Source organism: Pipra filicauda, unplaced genomic scaffold (assembly GCF_003945595.2).
Source record: "Pipra filicauda isolate LSUMZ 115617 unplaced genomic scaffold, ASM394559v2 scaffold1_size10287979_pilon, whole genome shotgun sequence".
NCBI classification, from domain to species: domain Eukaryota; kingdom Metazoa; phylum Chordata; class Aves; order Passeriformes; family Pipridae; genus Pipra; species Pipra filicauda.
In genome coordinates, this window is record NW_024104310.1 from 4,522,702 (window position 1) to 4,536,614 (window position 13,913).

The 13,913-nt window shown below is 40.1% G+C and overlaps 1 protein-coding gene across 2 annotated transcripts in view; it reads left to right on the plus strand.

Annotated features, from left to right (window-relative positions):
* The window catches only part of MKX (mohawk homeobox), a 49,509-nt gene extending 38,946 nt beyond the window's left edge, over nt 1–10,563 (plus strand). Inside the window, exons 6-7 of one of the 2 annotated variants that reach the window (XM_039380746.1) lie at nt 7,800–7,833; nt 7,947–8,014. In XM_039380746.1, the coding sequence (XP_039236680.1) occupies nt 7,800–7,833; nt 7,947–7,950 (38 nt within the window). In that variant the 3' untranslated portion in view covers nt 7,951–8,014. Of the gene's footprint in view, nt 1–7,799; nt 7,834–7,941 lie in introns of both variants that reach the window. The other variant, XM_039380745.1, reaches the window with a different exon arrangement.
* The last annotated feature ends 3,350 nt before the right edge of the window (nt 10,564–13,913 follow it).

A 13,913-nucleotide genomic window follows, 5' to 3' on the forward strand; every position in this document is an offset into this window, starting at 1 on the left:
TCCGGTCAGTCAGCACAGCACATGCTGTAAATCCCTTCCTAAATGACACACACAAAAAAAGAAGCCTAGGTCATATGTTTGTTTATGCATTGTGAAATGCATGTGGGAGACTATCACCAAGGAATCTGACAACATTACACTACTAATTACATGCCAACTCAATGAGAAAAGATTTGATTTCAGTCAGCTTTGCAGCAAACTTGAAAAGAAAATAATACCGCATAACCGTCAGTTTGTTAACAGCTCGCCTCAACACTCCACAGCCCTAGCTCCCATTTTAAGCTCTGCTAAGATCTGGCTAAGAAAACAAGTCTCACACAGTGCCCTGCACCACACCAAGGAGAACACGCTGTCACTGGTCATGGGAAATTTAGAGCCAACCGTGACAGCCTGAACAATAAAGTGATTTACGCTAGGTTTTTATCTAGTTTGCTAGCTCATAAATTCTTACATTCATGTGCATAGTCTAAGACTGTACGACCATTTGCACCATGCTTACTATTATGTGGAGCTTTCAGTTCACTTATTAATGCAAATATCAATATAGACTTGCAAACTCAGTTCTCTTTTATGATTTATAAAATACACCTATCGCAGTCTCTGTGGGCATGTATACTCATTTTATAAAAATCACATGTATTAAAATGTAACTAGATGCCTACTCCCACTGCAGCAGGCTCTAGGCTGCACAGTGTAAAAAATCTTTGGGTTCCCAGATATTCAGGAAAAAATTTTGAGTGGTAGCAGTCCTTCACAGTTAAAGCTTATATCTGAAACTTTGGTGCAAGAAGCAAATTTCAATGAAAGATTTTCACAGAAAAGGCTTGGTCCTAGGGCACGATGGCAAAGGGCTATTTCTAACATTGGCAAGACCCAATCTATGGGCCTTAGTAGAAGATGTCAGACCAGAGCTATAGCTGTTCCTAAAAAATAAACACTGGGTGAACAGGGAAAAATATTCACTCTAGCTGTCACTGTGAACATAAATTGTCATTATGCAGTTTGTTCATCTGAAAGGACATAACAGCTGATGACAAGTCAGTTGTTATACTTGCTGTCACTGTGAAGCCAAAGGAGTGAGGTAACGGGGTTGTGGGGGTGACTTCATTACAAGCTACTCTATAACCTCCTCCTGGAAGAAAGAGAGAGCAGTGGTAAAATAAAGTTTTGCTGAAAAGAAGCTTTCTCTAGAGCCTGGGCCCAGAGCTCATTCCTGCAAGTTTCTGACAGCATTCCTCCTCCCACCCAACTAAAGGATATAGTAATAAATCTTTGTCAGTAGAAATCCAGTAGGCCCCTGAGATCAGACCAGCTGTGATTGGTATCGTGCTCTCCCAGGTCACACTGCCTCGCTGTGTCTGCAGCCACAGGTCACCCGAAACTCCAAGAGGGACTTTCATCCCTCTGCCAAAAGGCTCTGCTGCATGAGCACTGCCAGCCCCAACCGGGCAGTTTCACACAGACCTTCCCGGTCTGGCACCTAGTTTGGGCAGGAGTGACCTTACAAGGGACAACACTGAATGGATCCCATGTAGAGGTGGCCCGTGGTCTGCAGGAGGTCTGCCACCGGGGCGAGATTGGGGAATATTTCTGTAGGAGACTCTGTTTGCAGTCTCTTCCAGCATGAACTTTCCTGTCTACACTTCTCCATAATTCATCCTTAATAGATCTATTGTCCCTGAGGAAACCTGGTAAGATGGTGCAAAGGGAAAAGGGTTTAAGAGTTTCAGTGCTGGATGGGATGAGTCCTGTCTGTGTGTAGAAGATCTGTGGTAGTGTGGGTCGCTGGCTGAGCATGTTTAGAAATTCATTTGTCTGATTATATCAGGCTCAGAATAGGAGCCTGCAAGTGTAATCATGGGGTGGCCAACTCCTGCTTCCTCCAATTCAGGTGAGAGAAGCTGAGGTTTTCTTGGTTTTCTAAAGATGGTACAGTGTTTGCACCAAGATTAAATGACATTTCTTATAAGAGAGAAGAGCCTGGCCTGGTGCTTTGGGCTACAATTTCCCCTCTCTTGCATTGCTGAGCAACCTTGCTAAGCCACCTTCCTTCCCCAGATATGAGTGCAAGTTAGTGGTGTTGTTCGTGGTTTACTTTGGGATCTTTTGTGGGCAAAGGAGCTGTGGCAATGCAGAAGAATACAGGAACTCCAATTAACCTGATTTTTTTTCTTGGAGACACAGAGATCTGAAACTTCTGGAATCAAGGTGTGCGTGTGTGAGTATGTGACCTACAGAAACACCTCATCTCACCACTAATTTACTCACACGTGTAAACTTCATTTTTCTTTCAGCTGCCCCAGTTTATTTCCTGTTCCTCCCTCTTTTTCCTCTGCTTCCTTGTTTTGAAAATGCTGGTCAACACATGTTAAGCCAGAGTCTCCAAAACCAACAATAGAAAGTTCAGGAGAAGCAGCAAGAGTAACAACTGAATAACGTTGCCAATTTTAAAATGAAGATAAGTTATACAGGACCTTTTATTGAACCCACAAATATTTTATAGTGTTCACCGTTTGAGGCCAGCAGTTCTTTTTTATTTTTTTCCTCTGTTTGGAGCTAGAATAGAAGGTGCGTAATTCATCAGGAATCTGTACATGTTTAGGTAGCTTCAAGAAATATGACGGTCATGCGAGACTGACGTGCTGTGTCTTGCCTTCCATGTCCATTTTTCCCCTGCTACATAATGTTCTGTACCCTTTTCTCTCTGTCTCATTCCCTCATTCACACATTCTTTCCCCTGTTGGTTTCAAGCCATCTTTGCTTTGTCAGTGTTATCTGATAACACAAAGCAGTGTTTAAGCCAGTTGTTGCAGTTCAGCTTGAGCTGGATATAACAGCAAGAGGGGGAGCAATGTGGATGCTTCTTGGTCCTACATAAGTGGTCAGTCTTGCCTTTGCTGTTCCCGGCAGGGCCTTTAGGTAAAGTCAGTTCGTCACCGCGCACGTGATATTCTTAGGCCAGAATTCCTATATCCAAAGAATAAAATGTAACTGTAATTAACATTATTTAGCACACCTCTGAAGTCGTCCAAGTATATGAAAGTTATTAGTTTGGATGTGGCGAACTGTAAGGATCTGAATCGTTCTGAAGTATTGGAATGTGCCACAAACACCATGTAGCCAGAGTACCTTTGTACATAGTAATTTGGAGGTAAGTGATGCCACTGTGCAGTTTAAGGATGGTTTGCCTGCAAGAACCCTGGAGTTTGCTTCCTTTGGGTAGGCCTTTCTGATAGCAGGAGAACAAAAGAAAATTATATTTTAAATATAAGAGAAATTCTGGAAAATTGTGTTCTTAAATAATTTTGAAAAGGTCAAAATATTGCCTAGGCATGTTGTCTTTAGACTTCTGAGGCTCATTTCCATCTCTACTAAAATGGGATGCGGGCTACCTTGCGAGAGAGTTGTCAGTATCAGCCAGTTTATATTTATGATGAAATTTCATTATAAAAAAAAAAAAGCCATTTATATTATTAATAATTACGTGAGTCCTGAAAAATACCATGCTGTATCACAAAGCTGGTATTGTCTGGTATCTACAATCTTGGCACTGCATCCTACAGTAAACTGTATACTGAAAACTCATACTAATGGAAAGGTATACAGGATTCCATTGGTAAGTGATTTATAGTGACTTCCTATTATAAACAAGAGGGAACAAATATCCCACCTAGCTGGTTTCTTTGGGCGGATGTTGAGAGCAGAATGAGACATTCCTGGCTGGGCAAAAGCAGATTCTGTGGATGCCTGTAACTGGGAGCAGAATGAAGCACCGGAAAGTGAGGTATAAATGACAATCCCTAATTATAAACGATTGAGTTTCCATTTTCACAGTGTTTAAAACTTTCTGGTTGTAGAGCAAGTGATTGCTGTTTTAAGTGATTTCTGAACTTGTTACAAAAAGATATTTCTGATGTTTAATATTAAGTAGATTTACTGTAGGATCTCAGTATATGCTGAAAGCCTATAAACGTCCTTTGACAAGAAGCATAATCCTTTCTGAGACAAAACAAAACACCTTCGGCAGCGGCTTCTTTTGGGTTTCAGTTAATAAATATGCTATTGAACACAACTTAGTTTGTTCAGGAAAGTTATTTGTGCTGGCCAGTTTTATGCTCTTGAGTTGTATTTATGTATGTATGTATGTAGTAGCATAAATGCCATTGTTTACCCTTTCGAATAAGTCTTGAGAACAGTGTGGAATACAATAATTCTTCAGCATTGGCCTTCCCTGGAGCCATTTGACACATTGATCTAAGCTTGACAAGTGTGTAGGGTTTTAAGTTTGTGTGACAGCCTGCCTTGATCCAAGTGAGATGGTGACACTCCTTCAGAAGAGAGCAGAGGTGGCTGCCACCTAAGGCGTATGAGCGCTTGGTGGCATATGACAGCTGTGGTGCATGCTTGGTACCTCTTATGAAGTGCTGCTTCTGGTGTACTGAGAGAGGGCTCATGAGTTAAGTGCCCATCAGCAGTTGCTCTGGGGTGAGTCCTTAGTGGAGGCTGCTCAGTGAGATTCAGTATGCTGCATCATTTTTCCATTCCTTCTGTCACCATTTCCAGAGAAGTTACCCAGCCCCAGCACCATTTCCTCATTGCTTCAGAGAAGAAATCTAGGAACATGTTGTGTGATGGTCAAGAAACTGAACGCTTTCCATTTTGAGAATGTTGTTCTTTGATTATTTTCATGAAACAATCTCACCAAAATGTTGCTTTTACAGTTGAAATATACTTTGCAATTCTTGTGCAGATATGTCAAATATCAAAAGCTTTAATTATCAAAAGCTTTAATTAGTAGTTGAGGGTAGACCAGATAGATTACAAAATGTGAACAAAAAGCAAAATGTTGGGAATGTTAGGTAAGATTCACTTTTTTTGTTATTGTTATAAATTTGGTAAAATTTTGTCATCTATATTCTTTCTCTGGTGGGTGGAGAGCCAGATATGTCCAGACTGCCTTTCTCCTAGGCTGAGCTAAACCATTAAGGCTGTAGTTATACTACCAGTGTACTAAATATCTATATACAAATACAGATATGGGTTATGGATGTACTAAATATCCAAAGGAGAGATGTGGTCCTCTCTCACCCAGTTCATAGCATATTCACATGAATGATAATACTGTCCAAAGGGAAAATGTGTGAGGAGTGGCCACAGAAGAGGTCTTGCTGCTTTGCAGCAGCATTCGGGGATGTTGGACTGCCATGTTAGATAAATAGACTGAAACCACTTCTTAGGGGACATCTCTGTTGTTTATGAATGGAGCCTGGACAAGTAGCCTGGGTAAAGATACATGACTTACATGGCAGTTTCATGGCACATGAGGTGAACCCCACTTTTGCTTTGAGTTGGATCAAGTTGGTTTGGCTGGTAAGATGTCAAGGAGCGCATAAGGAATGGTTTTTGTCTCTCAGACAGATGTGAGGTGCTTGCATGCTATGGTAGTGCAAACTGGGGTATGCTGTCAGAGGTTTGGTATAACAGAAAAGAATTTTTGGCAAGAAAAAGGGGACCTGTGCTTCGAAATGATGGATTTTCAGACTTCATTGTACTAATACGCTTTTACAGCAGTTATTAGCAAGAGCTTTGCAAATTATCAGTGATGGTTTTATTGTAACTCAGTTTCGAGTTTCTTTGATATAAATTATTTATTTGAAAAAATGTAAAATCTGAACGGAATAAGAAAAGACTTGTCATTCAGGAAACATCTTCAGCAAAGTTAAAGAATGGGCAGCTCTTTCCTCCTGGATTTTATTTTTTAGTTTTTCTACTGCTTTTATATACCATAGGCAGGCAGCTTTCATTTAGAGCTGGCTAAACACCAGTAAAAAATATTTGCAAATACTCCTTCAAATAAATGCTGGAATTGGAATGTGTGTCACCATTCACACCTACTTTCCTCAGAAGTTTGTACAAGCAATTTTTTTGTTCATAGGAAATATTTTCCAACAGTGAAAGAAACTGACAGATGCTGGAGAGAGGTATATTTATATCTAGGTTTGCTCTGGCAGTGATGTTCTCTATTACATGCCATTTCCATTTCTATGCCTACTGACCTATTCGGTCCAAACCTTTCCTTGAAAATTGTCTCTAATTAAAAAACAATGAAGCAGGGCTGAAAAATTCTTTGTAGCCAAGTACAGTGTTAAGAAGAAGACTTTTGGTGTCATTCAGTACCTCTTCCTGGATGAAAGGTTTCTTTTTTCCTTCGTTCGTTGTCCTCTGCATAGATTCGACTTCCCCTTTTTGAATCCCATTCAAGCATCGATCTAGGAATGCTTAAGAGATACCGATTTAAGATGTGTGCTCTTAAAACAAAACTTAAACTTTGGTCACCTGTGAACATTTTTTTATAAAGCTGTTTTGCAAAAGCATGGAAGCCCGCCAAGCCAAACAGCTTGGCAAACAGCTGACCTCTGAAATTACAGGTGGTCTCCCTGCATTTCTTTGGTGAGACTGTGGTCTCCAGTGGTCACCTGCATGTGCTGGGCAGTGTGGCTGGGCTGAGTTATTGGCTGTATAAGACAATGGGACTGCTGGCTGTGGTGGGCAAGGTTGCTCATAAGTGGAAGGTGACCAAGGGATGCCATGTGCTTTGGCACCTATTCCACTGGAAGCTCTGTTTAAGGACAAGATTAACTTTTAATTAATAATCTAATGGAAATCTAGCAGTAACGTTGATTTGTAGCTGGGAATCTGATCGCATAAAGATGTGCATTACTTTATGAGATTTATGCTGTGGTTAGAGGCTTTTGGGGTCTTGTAGCCATGAGTGCTCATGCTGTTGCTGTTCCTTTCGTTTGACTTGTTTTCCTGCATATTGCAGTTGGGTATCAGCTTCTTGTTCCTCTATAATGTATTTCTGTGTCAGGATAGCAAACGCACTGAATAAAGCTTAGGCATTTCTGCCTGCTAAATATTTCTGGCTTCTCTGCGATGTGAGGATTTAATGAATGAACAAATGTTACTCTTGATGAGAAAATGTAGCTTATGCCTGTGATGCAATTTCGTCTGAAGGCTGTTAACCTTCACGGGTTAACACACCAAGGTGTGCTTGTTACTTGTATCCTTCTCAGGCTGCCTCTGGGACTGAGGCGCAGCCTGGGCGAGGGGCACATTAAAGCCCACACACATCATGTGTGCATGGGTGAGAGTCCTATTTTTAGTGCATACAAGAAGGCATTCACTGAAGGGCAGTGAAGCTGATTTTTATTTTTAGATTTTGCAATTCCTTATGTCCCTGGGATTTATGTTTTTAAAAACTGCTTTATCACCCTGCAAAATGTAGGTGAACTTTCAAGACCGACTTTATTCTCACTATTGCCAAGATAACTTTTTTCTCGACACAGTCTGGTGTGGGATATGCTGGACAAGGTTCAGTACCAGTTCTACCAGTGCAGCTCTGGTTCACAGTGAGGTTTAGTGATGTTCTGCTTCCCAAAAGCCTGTTTTTGTAAAGTCATGTCTTGGGAAACTCTCCACAGCATTTTTGGTTGCATATGCCCTGCTCCAAGCTCAGTGTAGCTTTCCCCAGGCAGATGCTTGCATGAAGCTTGTCATAGAATCACAGAATCAGGCGGGTTGGAAAGGACCTCCGAGATCATCAAGTCCAACCCTTGATCCACTACCACCTTGGTTACTAGACCATTGTCCTTTTTATGTGTCAAAGCAAAATTTTATTTTAAATCTGGTATCAGTTTTTTAATAAATCTTGGGTCCTTTTTCAATATGCCTGTTCCCTGAACGTTCTTTTTTTTAAAACTATTAAAATAAAATAGACTTTTTTTTCCTGTTTTCAGAAAATCTGGAGAATGGACCAAATAAGTGTGAAAGGTAAGGGACTTCACAGTTTTCCAAAATGATTGCTGTTATTATGGTTTTCCTGATATCACGTAGCTATGTAAGCTGTATGTGTAAATATTTGTTATTGCTTGAATCTAGTGCAGCTAACAGAAAAGGAACCAGCAAAGATGAAACATACTGGAAGGAGATCAACGCAGCTATGGCCCTAACGAACCTTGCCCAGGGGAAGGATAAACTGCAGGGAACTACCAGCTGCATCATTCAGAAATCATCACATATATCAGAAGTAAAGACTGTTAAAGTGCCATTAGTTCAGCAGTTTTGAGAGATGGGTCCTTTTTCTTTTTTATGTCAAATGGACATTTTCCTCACAAGATTGGTTTTCAGCAAAATCAGATTCACAGATATGAGGCAAATGTGGAAAATAGGTCCCCTTTTATAGGATGGTCAGTTAAAAAAATTAAGGTCCCTTCTGACTCAGACGTTTCCATTGTATTAAATGAAATGTTCAATTGCTTCTATAAAAGGCATGTAAATTATAAAAAAACTGTTTTTATCAAAACATTAACTTATTTTATGTTAATCAAAGTGCGCATAAGATGTTTGCATTGCTATTACAGTAAGTGCCTTGCTTTGAAAAAATAAGCTATAACGTGGGCATAGTACAACAGTGTTATGCCTCAAAATGACAATGCCATAATGCTTAAACTTTGTATATTATTCCAAGTGGGCTTAAGCAGCCGAGGGCTAAACACATTACTGCTGAAGGCCCTGGAGAGTTGTGCTTATTTGACTTGTACAAATTGATGAGTCTTATGAAATTGTTACATCATTCTCTCTTTTTTTAATCAACAGTGTTATAAAAATTGTACAGTATGTTTTGTCAAAGTGACAATGAGGTTGTTATGCATGTTTCTTACCTGTATATGCAGTATATTAAAATACCAAAATCATTCCTTTGAAAAGTGCAATACTCTAGAACACAAAAATTTAGGAAATAAGTTAATTGTTCAGATTCTTTTGAACTTATACACCCAGCTGTGTTGCTCATTAAAGATTTCTAGTTGAGAAGGTGTTAGCCAGACTAGCTATAAATTCAAGTCAAATTTCTATAATTTTAAAGCTTTACTAGTGACTTACTGAAATTTTGATAGAAGTAAAATTGATTTTTTCTTCTTGTACAAAACCAAATCTATAATGCCATTTATTATTTGCAATGGAATTCGAAAATGTTTCCATGGTGGAACATATTTCTTTAATGTGGTTTTAACATTTTTATTTTGTATGTACTGCATAAATGAGGACAGTTGATTGACATTTCATATTTCAGTGAGAAAAATCTGTAATATAAAATATCAATGCCCAAGGTAGAATCACAGTGGGAACTGAAATGTTGAAAAATCTCAGCGTTTAAGGCAGAAACATTTTAAGAAGATACTAAACCATGTATTAAATGTCATCTCTCTAAAGTTGACTGCTATTGAGTGTAATAACTAGCATAAAACCAGGTTTATTTTTAAATTTTATTTGGAGGTGTACAGGTTATTCTTAAAGCATATAACAATAGTCTAATGAGGTTTACGGTGCTTGAATAAACAGTGGCAAAGCCAAAACCAATTTATACTGAATCGGTTATAGAAAACTGGAAAAGAGCTGATTGTTGCTAGGATTTGGATTTTTTCCTGTGGGTATCCTGTCAGGTTTTTTCCTAGTTATCCCTTTCCTTGTTTCTCTTTTTGGTGAGCCATCAATGAACAAGATGAGACTTTAGTTCTGCTCCTGCTGAGTTTAATGGCAGAACTCCCACTTCAATGGAAGCAGGACTATGCTAATGATGAAACTAACTTCCAAGTAGAGGCTGTTTCAGTTGCACTAAAATAGTTGAGATACATTGCAAATATCAGCCTTGGTGTGACTTCTTAGGAAACTTTCTGATGTAACATAACATTGTTGGGTTTATTTAGTGTACAATGAAAATTATTTGATATGAAAATATTTTGTACATATATATTTTTACTTTGTTTTCTAAATTGCTGATTTGCATTGACTTAAAGTGCCAAGCAAGAAATGTATGTTGTGACTGTATGAACAGTTGAAGTATATGTTTTACTGACTTGCATCATTATGTGTCTAAGACTCCATGACATTAATTTTTGATACTTTACTGGATTTTGACATAATAATGTGAGTTTATAACTAATAGCAGAGAGTTAATACTTCACTTTTGTTCATACTATTATAAGTTATTCTGGTATTAAATATTTTGTGACAATAAATTCATGGTTTTGACAAACTTTTCTGTTAGAAATATTCAGTGTTTTTTTCTGTATAAACGACAACAAAATTTGTCGTGTAAAAAGGTACTTTTGGGGACTTCTCTGAAGTAAACTGGAGAAGACAAGCCATTGTATAAACAAACAACTTGTTAGTGGTTCTTTTTTCAAATGATCAAAGCACAAGAATAACTGTATAACACATCAAGTGGGTTTTAAATTTAAGAAATACTTGGCCTGATTTCTTGTTACCGTTTCCTTTAATTTATTTTTTTCTACTGCTGCTTTAGAGTTTTCTGAAAACACGAATTCTAATGAATTATGTGTGTCTTTTTTAAATAACAAAAGTCATGATCAGTGCTGAGCCAACAGCTAATGAAAACTCAATAATTATTTATGATATTGGAAAAACAAACATTATTACTATTGCTCTTCTTTGTTTCAACATATGTAACCATTTTAGTAAAATAAATAACTGCAAACAACATCTTGCTGTTTTGAATTAAATATTCATTTATCTGTCCTTAGGCATTTGCATTTCTGGATTCCTGTAATAGTCAGGGTTTCTCTATACTGAGATACAGGCACGTGATAGACAAAGACGAAACAGAAATATTAGTTTTCTGATTAACGCACCTTGTGTACGCAGTTTTGTGAAGTGGTTTAGTGCATCCCTGATGAAAACAACTGCAGCAAGGTTAGGGTAGTGACTGCTAATGACAACATGGCATGATGCTCATAAATCCTCCGCACTGGAGGAGTGCAGAGGGAAGCCCTATCTAATCACTGACCTGAGTCACTGCAGAAGGTCCATCAGTTGGGAAAGACTTTGGTCATTTAGGTTTTTGTGAGAGTACAGACTACATTTGCCTACATTACCCTGTGTGGATACTCGGATGTGGAACCTCTGTGGAGAAGGAGATGCAATCAACCCATCCAGAAGCTCAGTGGTCATAGTAGAAACCCAGTGCAAGTGGTCTCCTAACTTAAAATTGCTCCGCTTGCATGAGAGGGGTGATAGCTAAGGTTTGGCGGGCAGTCAGCACTTTCAGGTTTTCTTTCCTGCTGATCTATGATCTTTGTACACTGCTGTAACATCTGTGGACATCCCAGATATCAGTGAAGATCTGGATATTCAGTTGATATGTGAGTTCCTGAGGGAATATGTACAGCCTGACTTTTGCTGTTGGGAATGTGTAAAAGCACCCACATACTAATGATGCTGAGATACTTGGCATCTACTTTGTACCTGAGTCTGACATGAAAAAAGAACTCAATCCACTCCCATCTACTCTGTCATATCATTGGTAAGAGCTGAGGACTCGCAACCCCCTATAAACCACTGAGAGTAAGGGGAGTTCCAATTTTCTATTCAGCAGTTAGAACATACATTGGGATCAGGATTACAGTCTCCTCTTCCAGCACCATACAAGAGCTGCAACCTCTGTTGGTGGGCTAATGTATAAATATGTATGTCAAGTGAAGCAGTTCCAGCAGGGACTCTATCCCAGGATAACACACAGGCCATTTCGAGGATATTTGATAACTTGGTGGCTTAAGTTTTAACTTGGGGTTTGACAAAGGATGGCAGCTAGACTTGGATGCCCACATGCAAGTGCATGAAGTAACAACTGCACTATGGGCTAGAAGGAGAAGATAGGGAAAGGAGGTTCATAGAATGTCTGTACTGTGCTAGGAAGAATGGATTTAGCTTTGGCTAGGGGAGAGGCTGTGTGGACTTAAACCTGTTTCTTAATTATCTCTTCACTCTGATGGATTTTGATTATGTTCTCTGGCTTTAATGAATTATATTTTTATCTACCTAAACTATCCATCAGTGGAGATCCACAATGCTCTCAGTGAAGATCTATCAGTGAGAACCAAATGTGAGATGCTATTACAGGAAGCATCTTTGATTATAAAAATAATCATGAGCTTCTTGAATTCACTGCACTCTTAATGCTCAGAAAGTCCTTCTTTGTACCCCTGTGTCATCCCCAGCAATAGGAGAGAGTTGGGGGAATCATTCTGCATTAGTAAAAAGTAGCCCTGCACCTGAGAAAGGAATTTGTGGCTGCCCTAGGGATCTCTGAAGTACCAGGGAACTGCCTTCTCTCCTACTTCACCACAGTGAGTGAATACTGGCATGAGGAATCACTCAAAGCTGGTCAGGAAGCGTGCCAGTGGGGCACACTGTATCCTCCCTACCAAGGCACTGCTTAGTAGTGGGACTGCAGCCACCAAGCTCAGATCCTCCTTCATGAATCCTTCCAGAGACTTTCAGGTTCCATATTGCCTCTGTTTCTTTCAGTCTTGAGAAAGTCCCAAGCCATATTCCCCTGCATGGCTTTCAAAGGCCGGGCGAGATGGGTGTGTCTGCTGGTGAATCCCGTGTGTGGGGTTGAAGATGAGAGTAAACGTATCTAGTCATGCACCTTTCCAAAGCTGCAGAAAAGCTCCTATAAATCAAGCTCCATTAGGACTATACAAGCCTTGTTCGTAATTTCTGCATTCAAAACAACTCTGAGGACCTCAGAGCAGCCCTGGCAGAGCCATTTTCCCTATACTGCCACAAGAGGAAAGCAGAACAGCAAAGCTTGTCTCTGCTCTTGGGGTTGGGCACTGCCCAAGATGCCCCCTTGGTGCGTGGCAAAGGGAAGGGTGCAGCTGTCTTCTATCATGGTTGACCTTCTCACACATACCAACGTTTCTTGTTGTGAAACCCCACATTCTGCTGTGAAACCTCCAACACAAGTGTGCATCTACTCAGTGTGACCACGCTTTCTTAAAACTGGACCTGTTATTTGCAGGAAAATAGAGATTTGGCATAAACTGAGAATACCAGATCCTCCAGTACTCCACAAGCAGCTATGAAGTCCAGTGGGCACCAGTTCAGTGGTCACAGTGATAGCTTTAAGCATGATAGCCCCCTGTTTTCATTCCTGTGTTACTGTGAACAAACTATGAGACTCTTGGAGAATTAGAAAGCGCCTCAAAGGGTGCTTACAGACTCCTAACCTAACAAATCCAAGTACTTCTGAAGGGCCAAGTCATGTTTCCATGGCCAAGTGCAGACAGAAGCGCATGCCTACTCTGAGGCATCTGGACAGAAACTTGGCCTGGTTCAGAAACTGGGTAACCAAGTTTGTCATCAAGCCTGAGCTGCTACACCAAGGTCCCCAGCAGCGCATGGACTGGTCTCAGCATGGCATGAATATTTCTGTGCAGCTTTTGGGCCATTGCTTGTTCTATGCCTTCACTTGTTCACAATGTCCACAAATTTCTCTGTGCTAATTTCTCTGTGCTTTGGTGCAGCATTTCAAAGAGGACAGCAATACAGCTTTGTGTGGCTGAGCTGTTGTGTGTAGGAGGACGTTAATAGTTGGGAGCTGCTCTGGTGAAACACCCAGCCAGCCTAGCTAGCTAGGGCAGGAAAGGGAGATGAAGCGTGATACAAAGGGCTGAATTGCATGAAAGTGCTGCATTGACACACTGCAAGGGAGGCTACAGAAATCCAACCTGGATGTGAGCTCCTGTTTTACGAGCTGGTTTGCCTGTGCCCGGGTGCGCTTGATTCTCATTAGCAGCAGAATTGCGACCCAAACCCACAGCTTTCATAGTGCTGGGTTGCTGAGCCAGTGTTTAGGTTTGGGCCCCATCTTGAAACTCCTCTTGTTTAACAAGAAGGGAGGTGGTTGGCTAAAATACAAGTACCTTGAGGAAAAAAAAAAAAAAAGAGAAAAAGAAGTGGAAAAGAGACATGAATGCCTAATGCAACAGAGAAAAAAACCCAAACCTCCTTAATGTTGCTGTTATGTCAGCTTGGGTTATTGGCAG